The sequence below is a fragment of the Lepus europaeus genome, chromosome 16 (assembly GCF_033115175.1).
Source record: "Lepus europaeus isolate LE1 chromosome 16, mLepTim1.pri, whole genome shotgun sequence".
Taxonomy (NCBI): domain Eukaryota; kingdom Metazoa; phylum Chordata; class Mammalia; order Lagomorpha; family Leporidae; genus Lepus; species Lepus europaeus.
In genome coordinates this window covers 55,957,372-55,971,956 of record NC_084842.1, presented here as the reverse complement: position 1 = coordinate 55,971,956, position 14,585 = coordinate 55,957,372, and the positions used below count along the sequence as shown (strand labels likewise).

The following is a 14,585-nucleotide window of genomic DNA, read 5'->3' as shown; positions in this document are numbered from 1 at the left end:
TGGCCACAGTGGCTGGAGCTACGCTGATCCAAAACCAGGAGCCAGGAGCTTTTTCTTGGTCTCCCACGCAGGTACAGGAGCCTAAGACTTGGGCCATCTTCTGCGGCTTTCCCAGGCCATAGCAGAGAGCTGGATTGGAAGAGGAACAGCCAGGACTAGAACTGGCGCCTATATGGGATGCCGGTGCCACAGGCAGAGCCACTGCACCGGCCCCAACTCTGCCTTTCAAATAAATAAATAAATCTTTAAAAAAAATGAGAAAAAAATAAACATGTATATATTTATAGAATAGATCTGGAGGGATACCCCTGGCCTGGGTCATATTGGTTGTGTTCAGGAAGGGAATTGTAAGACTGGGAAGGGGGAAAACTTTGTCCTTTTTACCCCTTTGGAATTTGTAACATTGATAAGCATTAAGAACTTAAAAAGATCAAATTTAAATTCAATACAAGCATAAAGTCTATGTCAGTCTCCTGAAATATATGCAAGATGTCAATGGAATTAAAAGGTCTTGTTAGTTGTCTGTGAACTTTTTGAAGTCCCCTTGTAGAAACCCTATGTGTAAACTAAATGCATACATCATCCGCATATATTCACCACACACATGCACACATGAAGACAAAGGCAGAGACATGTAAAGCACTGGTTTGTTATTAGTCTTTCACTCTGATTCTTGTTTACAAAATTCACCACTTTCATGAGGGTAAGGGAGCTGTGACAGCTGTATATTGTCACAGCAAGCAGAATGACAAACCACACACTCTATAACATTCCAAATGTTCTGGGTAGACAATTCCATTTCACCACAAAAAATGCACAAGAAATTTCTTTAGGAGCTGGTAGCCTGCACTCAGCATTACACAGATGGAAACGTGCAACGTTCAATACAAATCTAATACCTTTATGTCTTTAAAAGTAGAATTCTCTAGGCAAATTTTAAGTGATAGGATTCAAGTTTTGAGTTTTTTTTTTTAATTTATTTTATTTATTTGAAAGGCAGTGTTATAGAGCGAGGGAAAGAGATCCTCTATCCACTGGTTCACACTCCAAATAGCCACAATGGCTGGGGCTGGGCCATGCTGAAGCCCAGGAACCAGGAGCTTCATCCAGGATTCCCATGTGGGTGCAGGGGCCCAGGCAGTTGGGTCATCTGCTGCTTTCCCAGGCACATTATCAGGGAGCAGGATCAGAAGTGGAGCAGCCGGGACTCAAATGGTACACATATGGGAGGCCAGCAGCTTAACCTGCTACACAACAACACTGGTTCCCTGAGTTTTCATATGTAGCTTTAACTCACACTTTAAATTTGTTTTAAACATGCTCATTTAAATGTAGATAGAGAACAAAGGGCTAATAAGGCCATTTTTAAATTGTGAACACTGCAAAAAGCAAAAGTCATAACAGCCTAATAAAGGCAAAGTTTCTAGGAATCCTTTCTCTTGGTTTATCACAACTGCACACCAGTGGGGGAGTGAATAGACAACTGGCCACAAGCACCGGGTCACAGCAGCAGGGATGCGTGTACTTGCTTCTGCAGGCAGCTGTCTGCAGGGCTGTTGCTGAGGTGGGTCTGTTCTGGGACAGGTGTGTGCTGTGCCCTGGGCTGGCTTATAGGCCCCCTTGTGGCCTCTTCAGTCCATGTTCAAATTCATCCCAAGTCCAGAGTCAATAACCATCCAGAGCATCTGGCTGCAGGGCTGCCCATGCAGAGGTGTGCGTGAGAGCAAAGGCCCAAGGCCGCCGAGTAGCTTCTAGAATGCGATGATGCCGGGCTCCAAGACTCTGGCTTGTAGGCACTGGATGCAGGCAGCTCCATAGCTTGCGAAGGAGTCATTCCAGCTCTGTGACTGGATCAGCACGGTCGAACCTTGCCTCTTTCCTCTTGGAAGAAGCAGGTTTGATGGGCACTGCAAGAATGCTGCTCACAGCTCCTGCCCCACCTTCACCTCTGTCCCACGCTGGCTGTCGGCCTTAGCTTTTCTCCTGCCCTCCATATTCCCCGGCATTCCTCATGGACAGCGGGGAGGGAACATTTCCTTTGCCTTCTTTGCAGAACTCCAGCTTGGAGCTGGTGAGAAGCCTCCAGCGTAGTGTGGAACTTGTGTGCTGCCAGGCGGCAGGCGGTCAACACGTGTCTATGGCTCCGGGGAGTGTGCTTTCTGTTGTCCACTTTGCTGTCCAAGTGTGTCAGGTTAATCTTCCTCTGGGTGCAAAGCTACAGGATTTTAAAGCAGATCTCAATTTCTTCTTCAGTTGCTATAAACAAAAGGAACCAAGGGGTTCCACTGGGCAGAGGGAGCTCTAGCATTGAGGCAGCGATGCGAATGCAAGCACAGGCAATGCTCTCGGGCTGGAACTGCATGGAAACCCTTGTGTGAGGGTTATCATTCATGTCATCCATGAGATCTGGACCAAGCGTGGGTTATGTGCACACTCTAACACCTGAAGGTGCGTAAGGATTATTTTGTGCAACTGTTTTATACCGTGGAGAAACCCAACACTCTGAGCACTCATCATTCCTTTATATTTAAAATTTTAAAATTATTTATTTTCAAGGGAGAAAGATAAGGGAAAGGGGGAAGAGAGTGAGCGAGTGTGCTCCCATTTGTTTGTTCATTCTCCACATGCCAGCAGCAACTTGAGCTGCAGCTGGGAGCTCGGAACTCAGTCTAGGTTTCTCACGTAAGTGGCAGGAACCCAATTAATTGAGACCTTACTGCTGCTTCCCAGGGTTCGCATTTGCAGAACAGGGTCAGGAATCAAACCTAGGTATTATTATACGGGATGCAGCCATCCCTGTAGGCTGAATTTAAAAAAAAAATCATAGAAATGAACAAACTATCATAATTGTGATACCAGAGTAGAGCACGGGTTTCTTTTTCTCTCTCAGGCACTGAAACTGATGAAACACATCAGGTATCTGTCTTCAGCCTCTTCTATTTTCAAGGCCAGGTGAACACAGGCCATCAACATATGCTTAATGGAATGCTTCACAAAGGACTTTGGTAGAAAGAACCATAGGGATAGCACCTGCCTGGTAGCCACCTGCAGTAGGCAGAACAGGATGCTGGCCGCCTGGATGAGCTCAGAGCCCACCCAGTGGAGGTCAGACTGTTGAGGCTGCTGCAGGAGGCATCTGTGGAAGGTGATGAGCACCGTGGGCTACAGCCTGGGCCCCATCAGCACCTGTGTGTCCCAGGAGACGTCTCCCTAACTCCTGAGCCTGAGGGAGCCACCGCTGCCATAGGGGCTTATGATACTTTTTCTTTTTGACAGGCAGAGTTAGACAGAGAGAGAGAGACAGAGAGAAGGGTCTTCCTTTTTCCATTGGTTCACCCCTCAAGTGGCCACTATGGCCGGTGCGTTGCAGCTGGCGTGCTGTGCTGATCCGAAGCCAGGAGCCAGGTGCTTCCTCCTGGTCTCCCACGCAGGTGCAGGGCCCAAGGACCTGGACCATCCTCCACTGCACTCCTGGGCCACAGCAGAGAGCTGGACTGGAAGAAGAGCAACCGGGACAGAATCTGGTGCCCTAACCAGGACTAGAACCCGGGGTGCCAGCGCTGCAGGTGGAGGATTAGCCTAGTGAGCCGCAGCGCCAGCTGATACTTTTTTTTTTTTAATTTTTAAAATCATCTGTACTTCCTGCCTTTCAATGACACTATTAGTTCTGAATCAAAATTCTTTGGAAGGTGATTTAATTTTTAGAAATAAATTTGATATTCAGAATCAAGTTGAGTCAAGTCCAAGAATATAAACACGGGATTGATTTCAATAAACATTTTTGCTAGAAACTATTCTGGCCAAAATGATAAGGTCCAGTTCCCATGTGGCTCAAAGTATTTCTGAAGGCAGTTACAAAAGCGGAGTCCCAAAACCATTCTGTGAAACTGCTGCATCACTGGAACAAATAATTACCTGACAGGATGAGTGCTTTAGAGACTAACACTAATTTGGATGTGTTAGAGCTCATTATTGCAGTACAATCACACTGGAAGACTGTTTTAGCAAGCCTAGCTTTTGCAGAATACATACCACTTATTCCACATATAATTATAACCCAGAATGAAATGAGACAACAAATAAGACCAGAAAACAGGATCTGGCATTGTGGTGTAGTGGGTTGGGCCACTGTCTACAATGCTGGCATCCCATGTAGACACCGCTTCAAGACCCAGCTGCTCTACTTCTGATCCTGCTCCCTGCTAATGTGCCTGGAGAAAGCAGTGGAAGATGGCCCAGCTGTTTGGGCCCCTGCCACTCACATAGGAGAACTGGTAGAAGTTCTTGGCACTGGCCTGGCCCAATCCATTGCTGCCATGTGGGGAGTGAACCAGCAGATTAAAGATATTTCTCTCTCTCTCCTTCTCTGTGTGTAGCTCTTTGAAATTAAAAAAAAAATTTAAATAAGACCATAAAATAGAAAACATTCTATCTATTGAAATTGTGATACTAGAAACCACATTGAATGACTAAGTACAACACACTTTATAGTAATCCTTCTGGAGAATCACCCTCATTAGTGCAGACTTAAAAAAAATCAGAAAGAATAATGTGAAAAAAACAGAAAAATGGCAATGGAATTACAGTTTTGGAAAATAAGCATATCTTATGGCTACATGGGATACTGAGAATAAACAGACTTTTTTTTTCCAATCCCCCAAAATTATCAATTTAGAGAATGGCACATTTTTAATAGAAGTGAATTAAACGGTGAAGTGATATGTTAGCTTTTGGTTATTGGCAAGAGCAAGAAAACTGTACCAGTTTTGAAGTGGCTAATGGTTAAGAATAACTTTATCTTGGTACACTACTTATATATTTAAGAGTATAAAGCTATAGCCATCATCCAATTATTTTTAATGTCAACAGAATATGCTTAAAAGAGTTAATACATTATAGGTTTGCCTTCAAACTGGTCTAAATGTAAATATGTAATCTTTCAAAATAAATAGTAATTTACATATATTTAAATGCTCAATATTACGTGTTCTTTTTACTTGCTATTTTTCTCATGAGTACTGGTTTAAGTAAGGTAATAAAATAAATAAATATAGATGGTGAATTTTATATATGGGAACCAATGAACTTTACATTGAAAGGTGAAAATGCTAGCAGCCAGACTGGAATGCACTTTCAGATTCTGGATTTACGTGGTATCTGCACTCTTCCTGAAGACCAGCAGCCTGAAGACACAGTCAGAGGCCGAAAGCACAGGATTCAACCAGGTTCACATGTGATCTTGGTTTCACTGGCAATATGAAACTGATGAATAAGGCTGGCAAGCAGAAAACATGAATTTGCAAAGTTATGCACCCCTGTGCTAACTCTCCTTAAGTCAGTCAGTTAAGCTCCTCATGCATTTCCTGCTCTGTTCAACAGAATAAGAAATTTACTGAAATAAATTCCAGGTTGAAAAATACTAAATTCAACAGAGAAAAAAATAAATGGCTTCAAAACTGCAAAGGTATCTTGTGCTCTAAAAGCATATATTCTTCAAAGTTCTTAAAGTAGGATGTACTGTAGCCAGCGCATACTTTATAATCAGATTGATGGAGGTTTTAATTCTGGCTCCAACATTAACTAGTTGTATTCTTTGGGGAAAATGCTTATTAGCTTCTGCCTAAATTTTACTAAGTTTCAAATGTCAACTATGTCATGACTATTAAGTGAGAGCTATAAGAGTTAATATCCACTTTTGGATTACTGTGGTCAGATCTGCTCCAAGTGTTTTAAAAACAGAACTCATTTAATCTTTACAACCTCCAGATGATGTGGTTAACATTATTATTCTTATTTCTCCAGGGAGGTAAGCAACTTGTTCAAGGGTACCAGTAGGACCAGAATATGGATTTCAGTGGTCAGAATCTAAAGCCCAGAATCTTGCCCACTCCAGGTGACCCAGGATACCAGGTGACCCAGGACACAGCAGAAGCTCAAGAAGTATTTGCTCCTTCATCTTCACAGGCCTAAGGCAATTACTTCATAAGTGGAGAATCCACGTGTATATTTAAAAAGAGTTCACTTTATTATAAAGGTAGCAAAAGCATTCCCTAGTGTTTCACTTTGAAAATCATTAATACCTTAGTTTATATGTAAATGCAAGTGGAAACAACTTATGAAAAAGCTGGCATTTTTTACTTGGAGTTACTTAGCTTGGATTATCAGTATTATGTTTTCCACAAAGGGTGTTTAATTTATTAAAATAGGTAATAACATCCTCTCTTTTCAACGTCATGAAATAACTCCTATTGAAAGAATATTTTAAGTGATTTGCGTGAACATTATTTTTTTTTAACATTTTGACTCAACTGTAAGAAAAAAAATATAGTGAAGGTAATTTTCTTCTCTTAGGAAGAACTCAGTTATCTTTCCTAGAGAAAATGTGTATCAATTCTCCACCAATGAGCAGTGTTCACAGTGAATAGAATTATGTTAATATTACAGGAAAGCAAGAACAATGGCAACACACACACATTCCCCAAGTTACAATGATTCAACATAAAGTTTCCAACTTCATGATGGATTTATAGGAATGTAAGTCAGGGGGCAGCTGCAGGCAAAATTTCAACCACATTCTCATGGAATTAATAAAGGTGAATATATACTACATTAAATTGGAATTATCTAGCAACAGTTAATGATTCACCACATTTAAGAAATACTGAAATTTATTTAGTTGTGTGTGGGTGTCAAAACATATGACGCCCCAAGCAACGAACATGTGATGACTCATCAGCTGCCACACAAACTAAACAGCTGCTTCTGCCACTAACCCTGGGCATGAGGTTTCCTAAAAATCTTCAGAAAATCCTTACCATATTGAAATAAATTCCAGGCTGAATAATATTAAGAAATGCTACTGGACTTCAATAGATACTAGAAATATGACTAAATCATAAAACACATTTGCAATCAAAAAATAAAAATGTAACCACCTATAAAGCCTAAATATTTTCTAAAGTCATCCACATTAAAGGAACCCATTTTCTCAAACTTTATTTGCTATCAAATCATGGTGAATTATAGAAATATCAAGCTATATTTGGATATATATATATATATATATATGGATGAAAATGTAAATCTTTGGAAGAGGGGATATTTAAGGTAAAGTAAAACAAACCAAACCCTCCAGCAGTGTAAAGTTAAACCTGCAAAATTCTGTGTTAAACAAATCTAAAATTAATCTTGTTACCATGACCTTGAGTCCCTGGTAGCACAGTCTTCCAGCATTTGCTCCAACATTTCCTTTAAAAATAGTCATTTTATAGTCCCCAAAAAGACTTATTAAAACAATAAAAACAAATGTAAAAGGAAAATTCCATTACTTGGCTTTGTTTCAGTAGCATCTTTCTGCAGCTCTGCAGGGTACATAAATAGTGACAGAAGGTGGCAGTGCTGAGCTAAAAAACCATAAAACACCAGGCGCTGTAACTGAAATCTTAGGTAGTTCACAGCCCAGAGGGGCTGGAGTAGATCATTATAGACTTTATCATAAATAAATGATAGGAAACTCCAGAGAGCTTAACCCTTACAATACATGTTTATGAAATGTGCATAAAGGTTACTCAATAGAAACTCAGAGATACTGAATGCATTTCGAGAAATATGTGATTTCCAGCACTGTCACCCAATGTGGTCAGCAAGGCTTTTTCAGAAGCAGTGAAATGTGTCTGACAAAATAACAGGACGTGAACCTTTTAAAGAGATCAGTGAGACAGAAAGACGCATGCAGCTTACCATTCATCAGGAGAGCAGCCATAATCCTCAGGCTCGGGGACATGGCTTCCGAGAGCAGGAGAGGGACAGAGAGAGGGGAAGCAATCACGGGAAAGCAGGAGACACAAAGCCACAAGTGAGGGAAGGACTGGAAGATGGGGCCTCCACAAAGTTAAGAAAATGAACTTTTAGCTGAATCTGAAAGAGTGGCAGTTAGTGCAGTTAGTAGAACATGATTTATGGAAACTAAGCAGGTTTACAAAAGAATCCTGTACCTGGGTAGTCAACTTGCCTTTTTATCACAGAATGTACTGATTTTACATACAGAATTCAAGATTTGGTAGGAAATATACAAGCACATGCTAAAGCCAATGGACAATTAATCATATAACCACATAGGTTATACATAAAAATGTTCTAATCCAACATGCATGCTAATACCTAGGAACAAATTATGACACTGATAAAATCTTTCAAATAAGATTTAGAAGTAACTTCGGCCACCATGAGAGGATGGTTCCTTTAACAGTTAGTACATTAAAGTAAAAGCTAACTGCATTGCTATAATTAAATTGAACTACATTTAAAAAGATGAACTGATATTCAAAAATCTTTACCTAAGCATATTTTACCCATTAGAGTATTCTATATCTTGATAGGAAACATATTCATCGGTACTTTCTTTAATTTCACCCATCAGCTCATTTCAGCACCAGGAAAGTCTGATGTATTCATTTCAAGCGGTCAGTCATGTATTTAGCCATAAGAGGCCTGTAATACATGACAGAGCAAATTTCCTTGCTTCCTATTTCTTTGATTATATATGATCATTCAATTGTTTTCCACCAAGTAACATTTATTAGATAAAGGTAGGGTTTAAAAAATGCAGAGTTAAGTACAAATGTAAAGTCACTGTTATTTCTTAAAAATACATAATAAACTTTGTTGAAAACTTGTGAGATTCTTTCACTCCCTAAATGTCCACGCCACTCATTGTCCTTTTATCCATCTGGCCATCACATGGACCTCATCATCCCACTTTCAAAACATTAAAATGTCTCCAGCACGTCACTCCCATCACAAGGGAGACCATCCCTTTTCCTCTTTATTCTCTTCCCTTCCAAAGAAAGGGCTTTTGTATGTGCTTAAGAGGAAGAGTTAACTAAGCCTTTGCAGGCCAGACTCACAGAGAAGGAGCTGGCTTGCTAAAAAGCTCTGTGGAAACTGGCTGCAGCCCAGTCACTCTGATCAGCCTCCAGGGTGAGATCCCGCCTCTGGACTGCAGGAGGGCTTAGTACTACCCAAGCAGCAAATGCTATGCCAACATTCTGCCAAGTTGCACTGGTGTTTTGCTCTAGCCCCTGATCATATACCATGGGAGAGGCTGATGCTTCCCAAATCATGTCGCTTAGAAGTCCCAGAGTTCAAGGGTCAGAATGTCTCTCCCCAAGTCTGCTGTAGCCCTGACAAAATGCTGAAAGATATCCAGTGTGATGAGCTGCAGTGGCTGACATACTGTGCCTGCTCCTGTCCCTATGAGTTTCCTTGTGAGAGCTGTTTCAGCAGTTTTCATGTCTATGTGCTATATGGGTGATTTGCCCTTGGAGATTTCAGTGCTATTATATCTGCCTGGTAAATGCTTTGCTTAATCAAATTCTTTGTTACATCTCAGCTCAAGGAACATTTTCTTAGGGAGCATTTCTTGACCTTCTTGATTAGACCAAATCTCCCACCAGAAACTGACATAGACTGTTGACTGTGTTGGGATTTTAAATCTGTCTGTCTGATTACCTTATTAGCATCCACTGATCTCTACTTAGACTAAAAATTTTAGGAGAGTGTGAACCATGTGAACTTTTACTGATTACTGGATCTCCATCATCTAACAAAGTATCACTTACTGAGAAGGATACCAATCTATGTTTGTTGAGGTGTGTGGATAAATAAGTGGATGATATTTATTAGCATTTACCATCAGTCGTGGTGAATGGCTGTGGTAACTTGCTTGCTATAATCTGGACCATGAGACTAAGTGTTGCAATAACTGTGAGGTTTCTCATGGTGAATCTCCCCAGGGTTAGGGAAGTAGGCTGTCCTTTCAGCAAACATCTTGCTATATTGTCAGTGAATCTATTCATGTACCACATTTCACATTGCATAGGAACAGTCATTCTTCTTAAAAGGGAAAATGTAAATGATATGTTTCAAATACTAATACCTTGCCCACACACACTTAGTGATGCTTAAAGAGTTTCTTTCTTAAAGCCTCAGAGATTGGTAAGCCTCATTCAGTTCAATCTATCAGCAAGGTCTAAATTATTGAAAAAGATGACTTGTAGGACTGTATCCCAGAATCTTCACTGCTTTAAGAATCCAAACTGCCAAACATAAAAGCTTCTTACATATTCCTGGTATGCAAGTAACTGTGAAACACTTGACTTCTTATAGGATATGATTTGCTAAAATGAAATTTTGATCGTAAATGTTTGACAATGGAACTTCTAGCTTGTAATAATTTAAATTTAAAAATGTTATTACAATTCATTTATATTTAACTACTATTGTCTCATAGGAAGATCTAATGAAACAGTTTAATACAGTTGAAATGTAACACAAAGTTGATCTCTACAAATCATCATCATTGGCAACTATGTACAAATCTTTTTGTTTGCCTATCATGAATTGAAAAGGGCAATCCTTGGTACAGAGGTTAAATTAAATGAGAGAAAATTCACTAAAATTAAAATTTGAAGCATTACTTTAAGTGTTAAATATTATCTTCTTACAAAATAAAGGACACACAGAACTAGCTAAAGACTGCACTATCAGGAGGCTTGTCCTTCTAGTTGATAAAAAGCAACAGGATTCACCCTTGAGTCTCTAGAGGAAAACAGCTTTATCTTACCTCTTAGAAATGCTGCAGAACAATCAGCTCTGACCCGTACTCTAAAGGCATTTATCTGTTGGTGTATAAACACTGCCTTAACCTCTCCTGTTCTGTTTTCTTGGGGCAGGCACAGAGAAACACTTCTTTTTCTTTTGCTGGAGCTGAAGGTGCATGAACATAATACTTCCCCATATTAGATTATCCAACACTGCAGTGGGGCAAATGAGTGGCTATTAGGCTCCTATAACCCACAGGAAGTCCCCTCCTAAAGGTGGTTGACAGTAATTGCTCTCTCCCATCTCTGCCCCTGGAGACTGGCTGGACTCAAGTAACAATATGGTGCTCTGCACTGCACACATAAGTGCAATCAGGAGACTCCATTTCTCCAGAGCCTTCACACATCCAAAACTCTACAGTGCCTGAAATCCAACGTCCCCTAGGATGTGTCAGGTGGGGAGGTTGAGCAAGCATTCCGTCAGGGTCAAGGTAGCCTACAAGCATATGCACAAACAATGCAATTACTGGGAGCAGTTTAGCAACTAGCTTTACTCTACACAGTTTCCAGTATTCTTGAAAACATGACACAACGTCCGAAGAGGAAACCTTTCTGTTTACACGGTCAAACTTTGCAAACAAAGAATTTTTGTTTCCTATTTCTAAACATGTCAGAGCTTCATATCTGGAGAAGGGTCTTTGAGACTGTCTGGTCTCCTTCCTCATTTTAAGGAATTGGTAATATCTGAAAAGGAATTGCTAAAGCCACATGGTGAATTGGAGACAAAGCCAGACTCGTGCCTTGTGACAGCACTGTGTCATCAATGTTACTTCCCCAAGAGGAAATTGGTTTCACTGGCAACTTAACGTAAATCCTTAGATCAAACCCACCCTATCTTCTCAGGACCATCAATGATGACTTCACCAACGACACAGGAAGATCACTGATGTTTAGAACGCCTGCCTAGGATTTATTTAAGAGCCTGTTCCAAGAATGAGGAAAGACCGGAAAAAATGCAGAAGGCAGAGGCTAGATCTCATTTCAGCTTTCCGTTCTGATAATTTCACAAGCCCTAACTACCAATTGGAAGAACTTGTTTATTCAATTGGAAACTGGACAGAGAAAAAAATAAAACCAGGATGTCAATTATTAAACAGGCAACCCTAGAAATAATATTTATGAATAAGTGTAGGATCTGTGTAAAAACAAACATCAAAATCTGACATAAATGCATAATAGACAATCTCCAGGATTACAATAGACCTTTTCTTTTCTCTTCTGGAATACCTGTGGGTGGAACAGGTAAGCACAAGATGTCAAAATGTATGGCAACTCTCCTGCTCTGGAGAGTGGGGTGGGGGGAAGGCATTGGCAGATTTTCAGATAAAGAGGAAAGATGCAAAACAACATCCAGCCCTGGAAACCATAGCAGCCTTCCTAAATCCACTGTCTGCCTTCGCAGTGCCAGAGACATTCCATCAACTGTCTTTGCAACCTTTATTTTCATACAGAGTTTGAAGTGATTTTTAGTCATACTCTCTCCAAACACAAGGAACAAGGAGATCTGCCTCTGTCTATTTTCTCTGCAGACCCTGTATATAGCAGTACTCATCTACTTCTGGAATTTTCCATGAAATTGATTATTTATAATTTTAACCAAGGCATTTTTGAAATTCAACCTTACTTTTTTAAATAGTGCTGTACTGCATTAAGAGAGAGGGTGAATGGGTGCGAGCCAGAGAACCAAAGCAAGTGTCCATGCTTGTGTGATCAGGAGGTCGATGCTTAGTGGACTCACTTGTGAATAAGGCTAATGGCAAATCTGACAGCTGCCCAGGGGTCAATCCATCAGGAGGGTGTTTCACTCCTTTTTATCATGTCCTATCTAGAGCAGATAGAAACTGATTTTCTCACATGGCTCTGTGAGTACTTCATAGAGAAGGCTTCTGAAGGGTGCAGGCAAGCACTCCTGGAAGTAAGGAGTAACCTGGGGGGCCCAGAGCATGCACATTCCGAAGGCCAGGACAGCCTGGGAAATGCTGTGGTAGTATTCCTTAGCCTTCAGGGCTAAGAATTCCAGGTCCCTAACTCCTCCTTGTCATCAGAATTTTAGACTGCTGACTGCAGAGAGGAACGATGATAGAAGTAAACAAAAAATAAACAAAACAAAAACCGGCAAAGGGACAACTGTGAGAAAAACAATCTTTTAGCTTGAAAGCTGCCCAAAGCCTGACTGTGTGTTCTTACCACATCCAAGCTGCACTCTTAACTTTATGGCAGTGCAAAGGGAAATAGAAACAAAACAGGGACCTGCAGCAACACCCCAGACAGTGAGAAGCCACTGGTCAGCGCACCCACCTCATGTCATTCGCAGAGAAAACAAGACCAAAATATAGACCATAAAGTATACACACATCCTGGAATGAAAAAGCTGCTTTCCAGATTCAAAAAGCCCCAAACACAGCAAACATCTTCTACGAAGAATTCCCCAATGTACCAAACTGTCCACACTAATTAAATGTGTGTTTCATATTCTAATTAAAGGAAAAAAAAAAACAACTCACCCATAAGCAACTCCTGCTATGGTACACTTCTTAAATTGCATTACGTTGCATGTCAAGGTGCCAGTTTTGTCAGAAAATATGTATTTAACCTAAAAAATTTAAAATTATACTTAATATTTCAGAAGATTTTTTTATGATGGACAAAAACTCCTCTATATTACACTTTTTAATCAACTGTGTTACATTACAGGGTACAATGAATGCTATTAATTCACTGACCACTTTCTGCAATTCATCAAGGGATATATTTAGCATCTTTTTTTAGTGTTATAGTAATAAATTATTTCATATATGGGTACTAAAGGCTACTGTGATATTAGGAAAACTAGATATATAGAATTATTCCTTAGTGTGCTCTGAATTCCTACTAGAAAAGCCACTGCCATACTTAATATTTATAGAGCATAAAACATTTCTCAGTACTTCTCAACACAGCAAGCAATTGTAGAACTGGCAAAAGCTCATGTAATTAGCTTCATACAACACTGGAGTTTGTAGGAAAAAGGATAATTCTGGCCTTTTTTTTGAAAAGAAAAGAGTTGGAAAATGGCAGTGGTACAAAAAAGAAAAATCTTTTTTTTTCAGCTAGCATATGCAAACAGATTACAAAATATACATATGCATGTGAATAATGTAGTTTGAATTATAAATCTAAAATTCCTATTTGTCTAGGTTCAAACAGCTTCATTGATGAACTTTTCCTTCCCGATTGAAAGCTATGAGCAATTCACCATGTTTATAACTCAGAAACAGTAAATAGTCTATCTGCTAATAACACTACATTATGAAGGACATTCTTAGGCTTCTGCGCTACCTAACCTTGAGAGCAAAGTCTAGTTTAAATGGCTTTTAAAACTTCACTAAAAATGAAAGTTGCAACACATATTAAATATATTATGGCAGTTACTCAAGTAATGGAAAATTAGGATCTGTCAATTCAACTGAAGCTGCCACAGAGGGCAGAAACTACACCAAATCTGATTTCTATTAACTCAACATAGATGAGCAAGAAATTGAGTTTACCTGGCCAAGTTCCTCATTCAGATTAGATGTTCGGGCCATTGCAGCTGTGTCTGTGGGTTCATAGTGCATGTCAAGATCCTTTAAAAAATTAAATAAATCAGTGACTATAACTGGTAATAAGGAAAAATGTGAAAAACTTAGAAAACAATTAGTATCTTCATTCTTTAATAAATCCCTGTTTAACTAGTGATATATATATATATATATATATATATATATATAAATATATAAAACCACCCATCCTTCTTGCCATCCTTATACTATTTCATTTAATTCCCAGAAAAGTATTCAATACAGAATATTATCTTTCACTGATGGGGTAGAATAGTACGGTAGTTAGAGCCTGTCCCTGGAGTTAGGTAATCCAGGTTTATGATCTTACCACCATGTTTGTTGT

General features: G+C 39.7%; 1 protein-coding gene across 2 annotated transcripts in view; it reads right to left on the bottom strand.

The window, feature by feature from the left end:
• Positions 1-14,585, bottom strand: part of ATP8A1 (ATPase phospholipid transporting 8A1) — a 257,106-nt gene that overhangs the window by 146,091 nt on the left and 96,430 nt on the right. For both annotated transcript variants that reach the window (XM_062213046.1, XM_062213047.1), the window contains 2 exons: positions 14,189-14,266; positions 13,166-13,254 (listed from right to left, as the gene is read on the bottom strand). In XM_062213046.1, the coding sequence (XP_062069030.1) occupies positions 13,166-13,254; positions 14,189-14,266 (167 nt within the window). The remainder of the gene's footprint in view (positions 1-13,165; positions 13,255-14,188; positions 14,267-14,585) is intronic.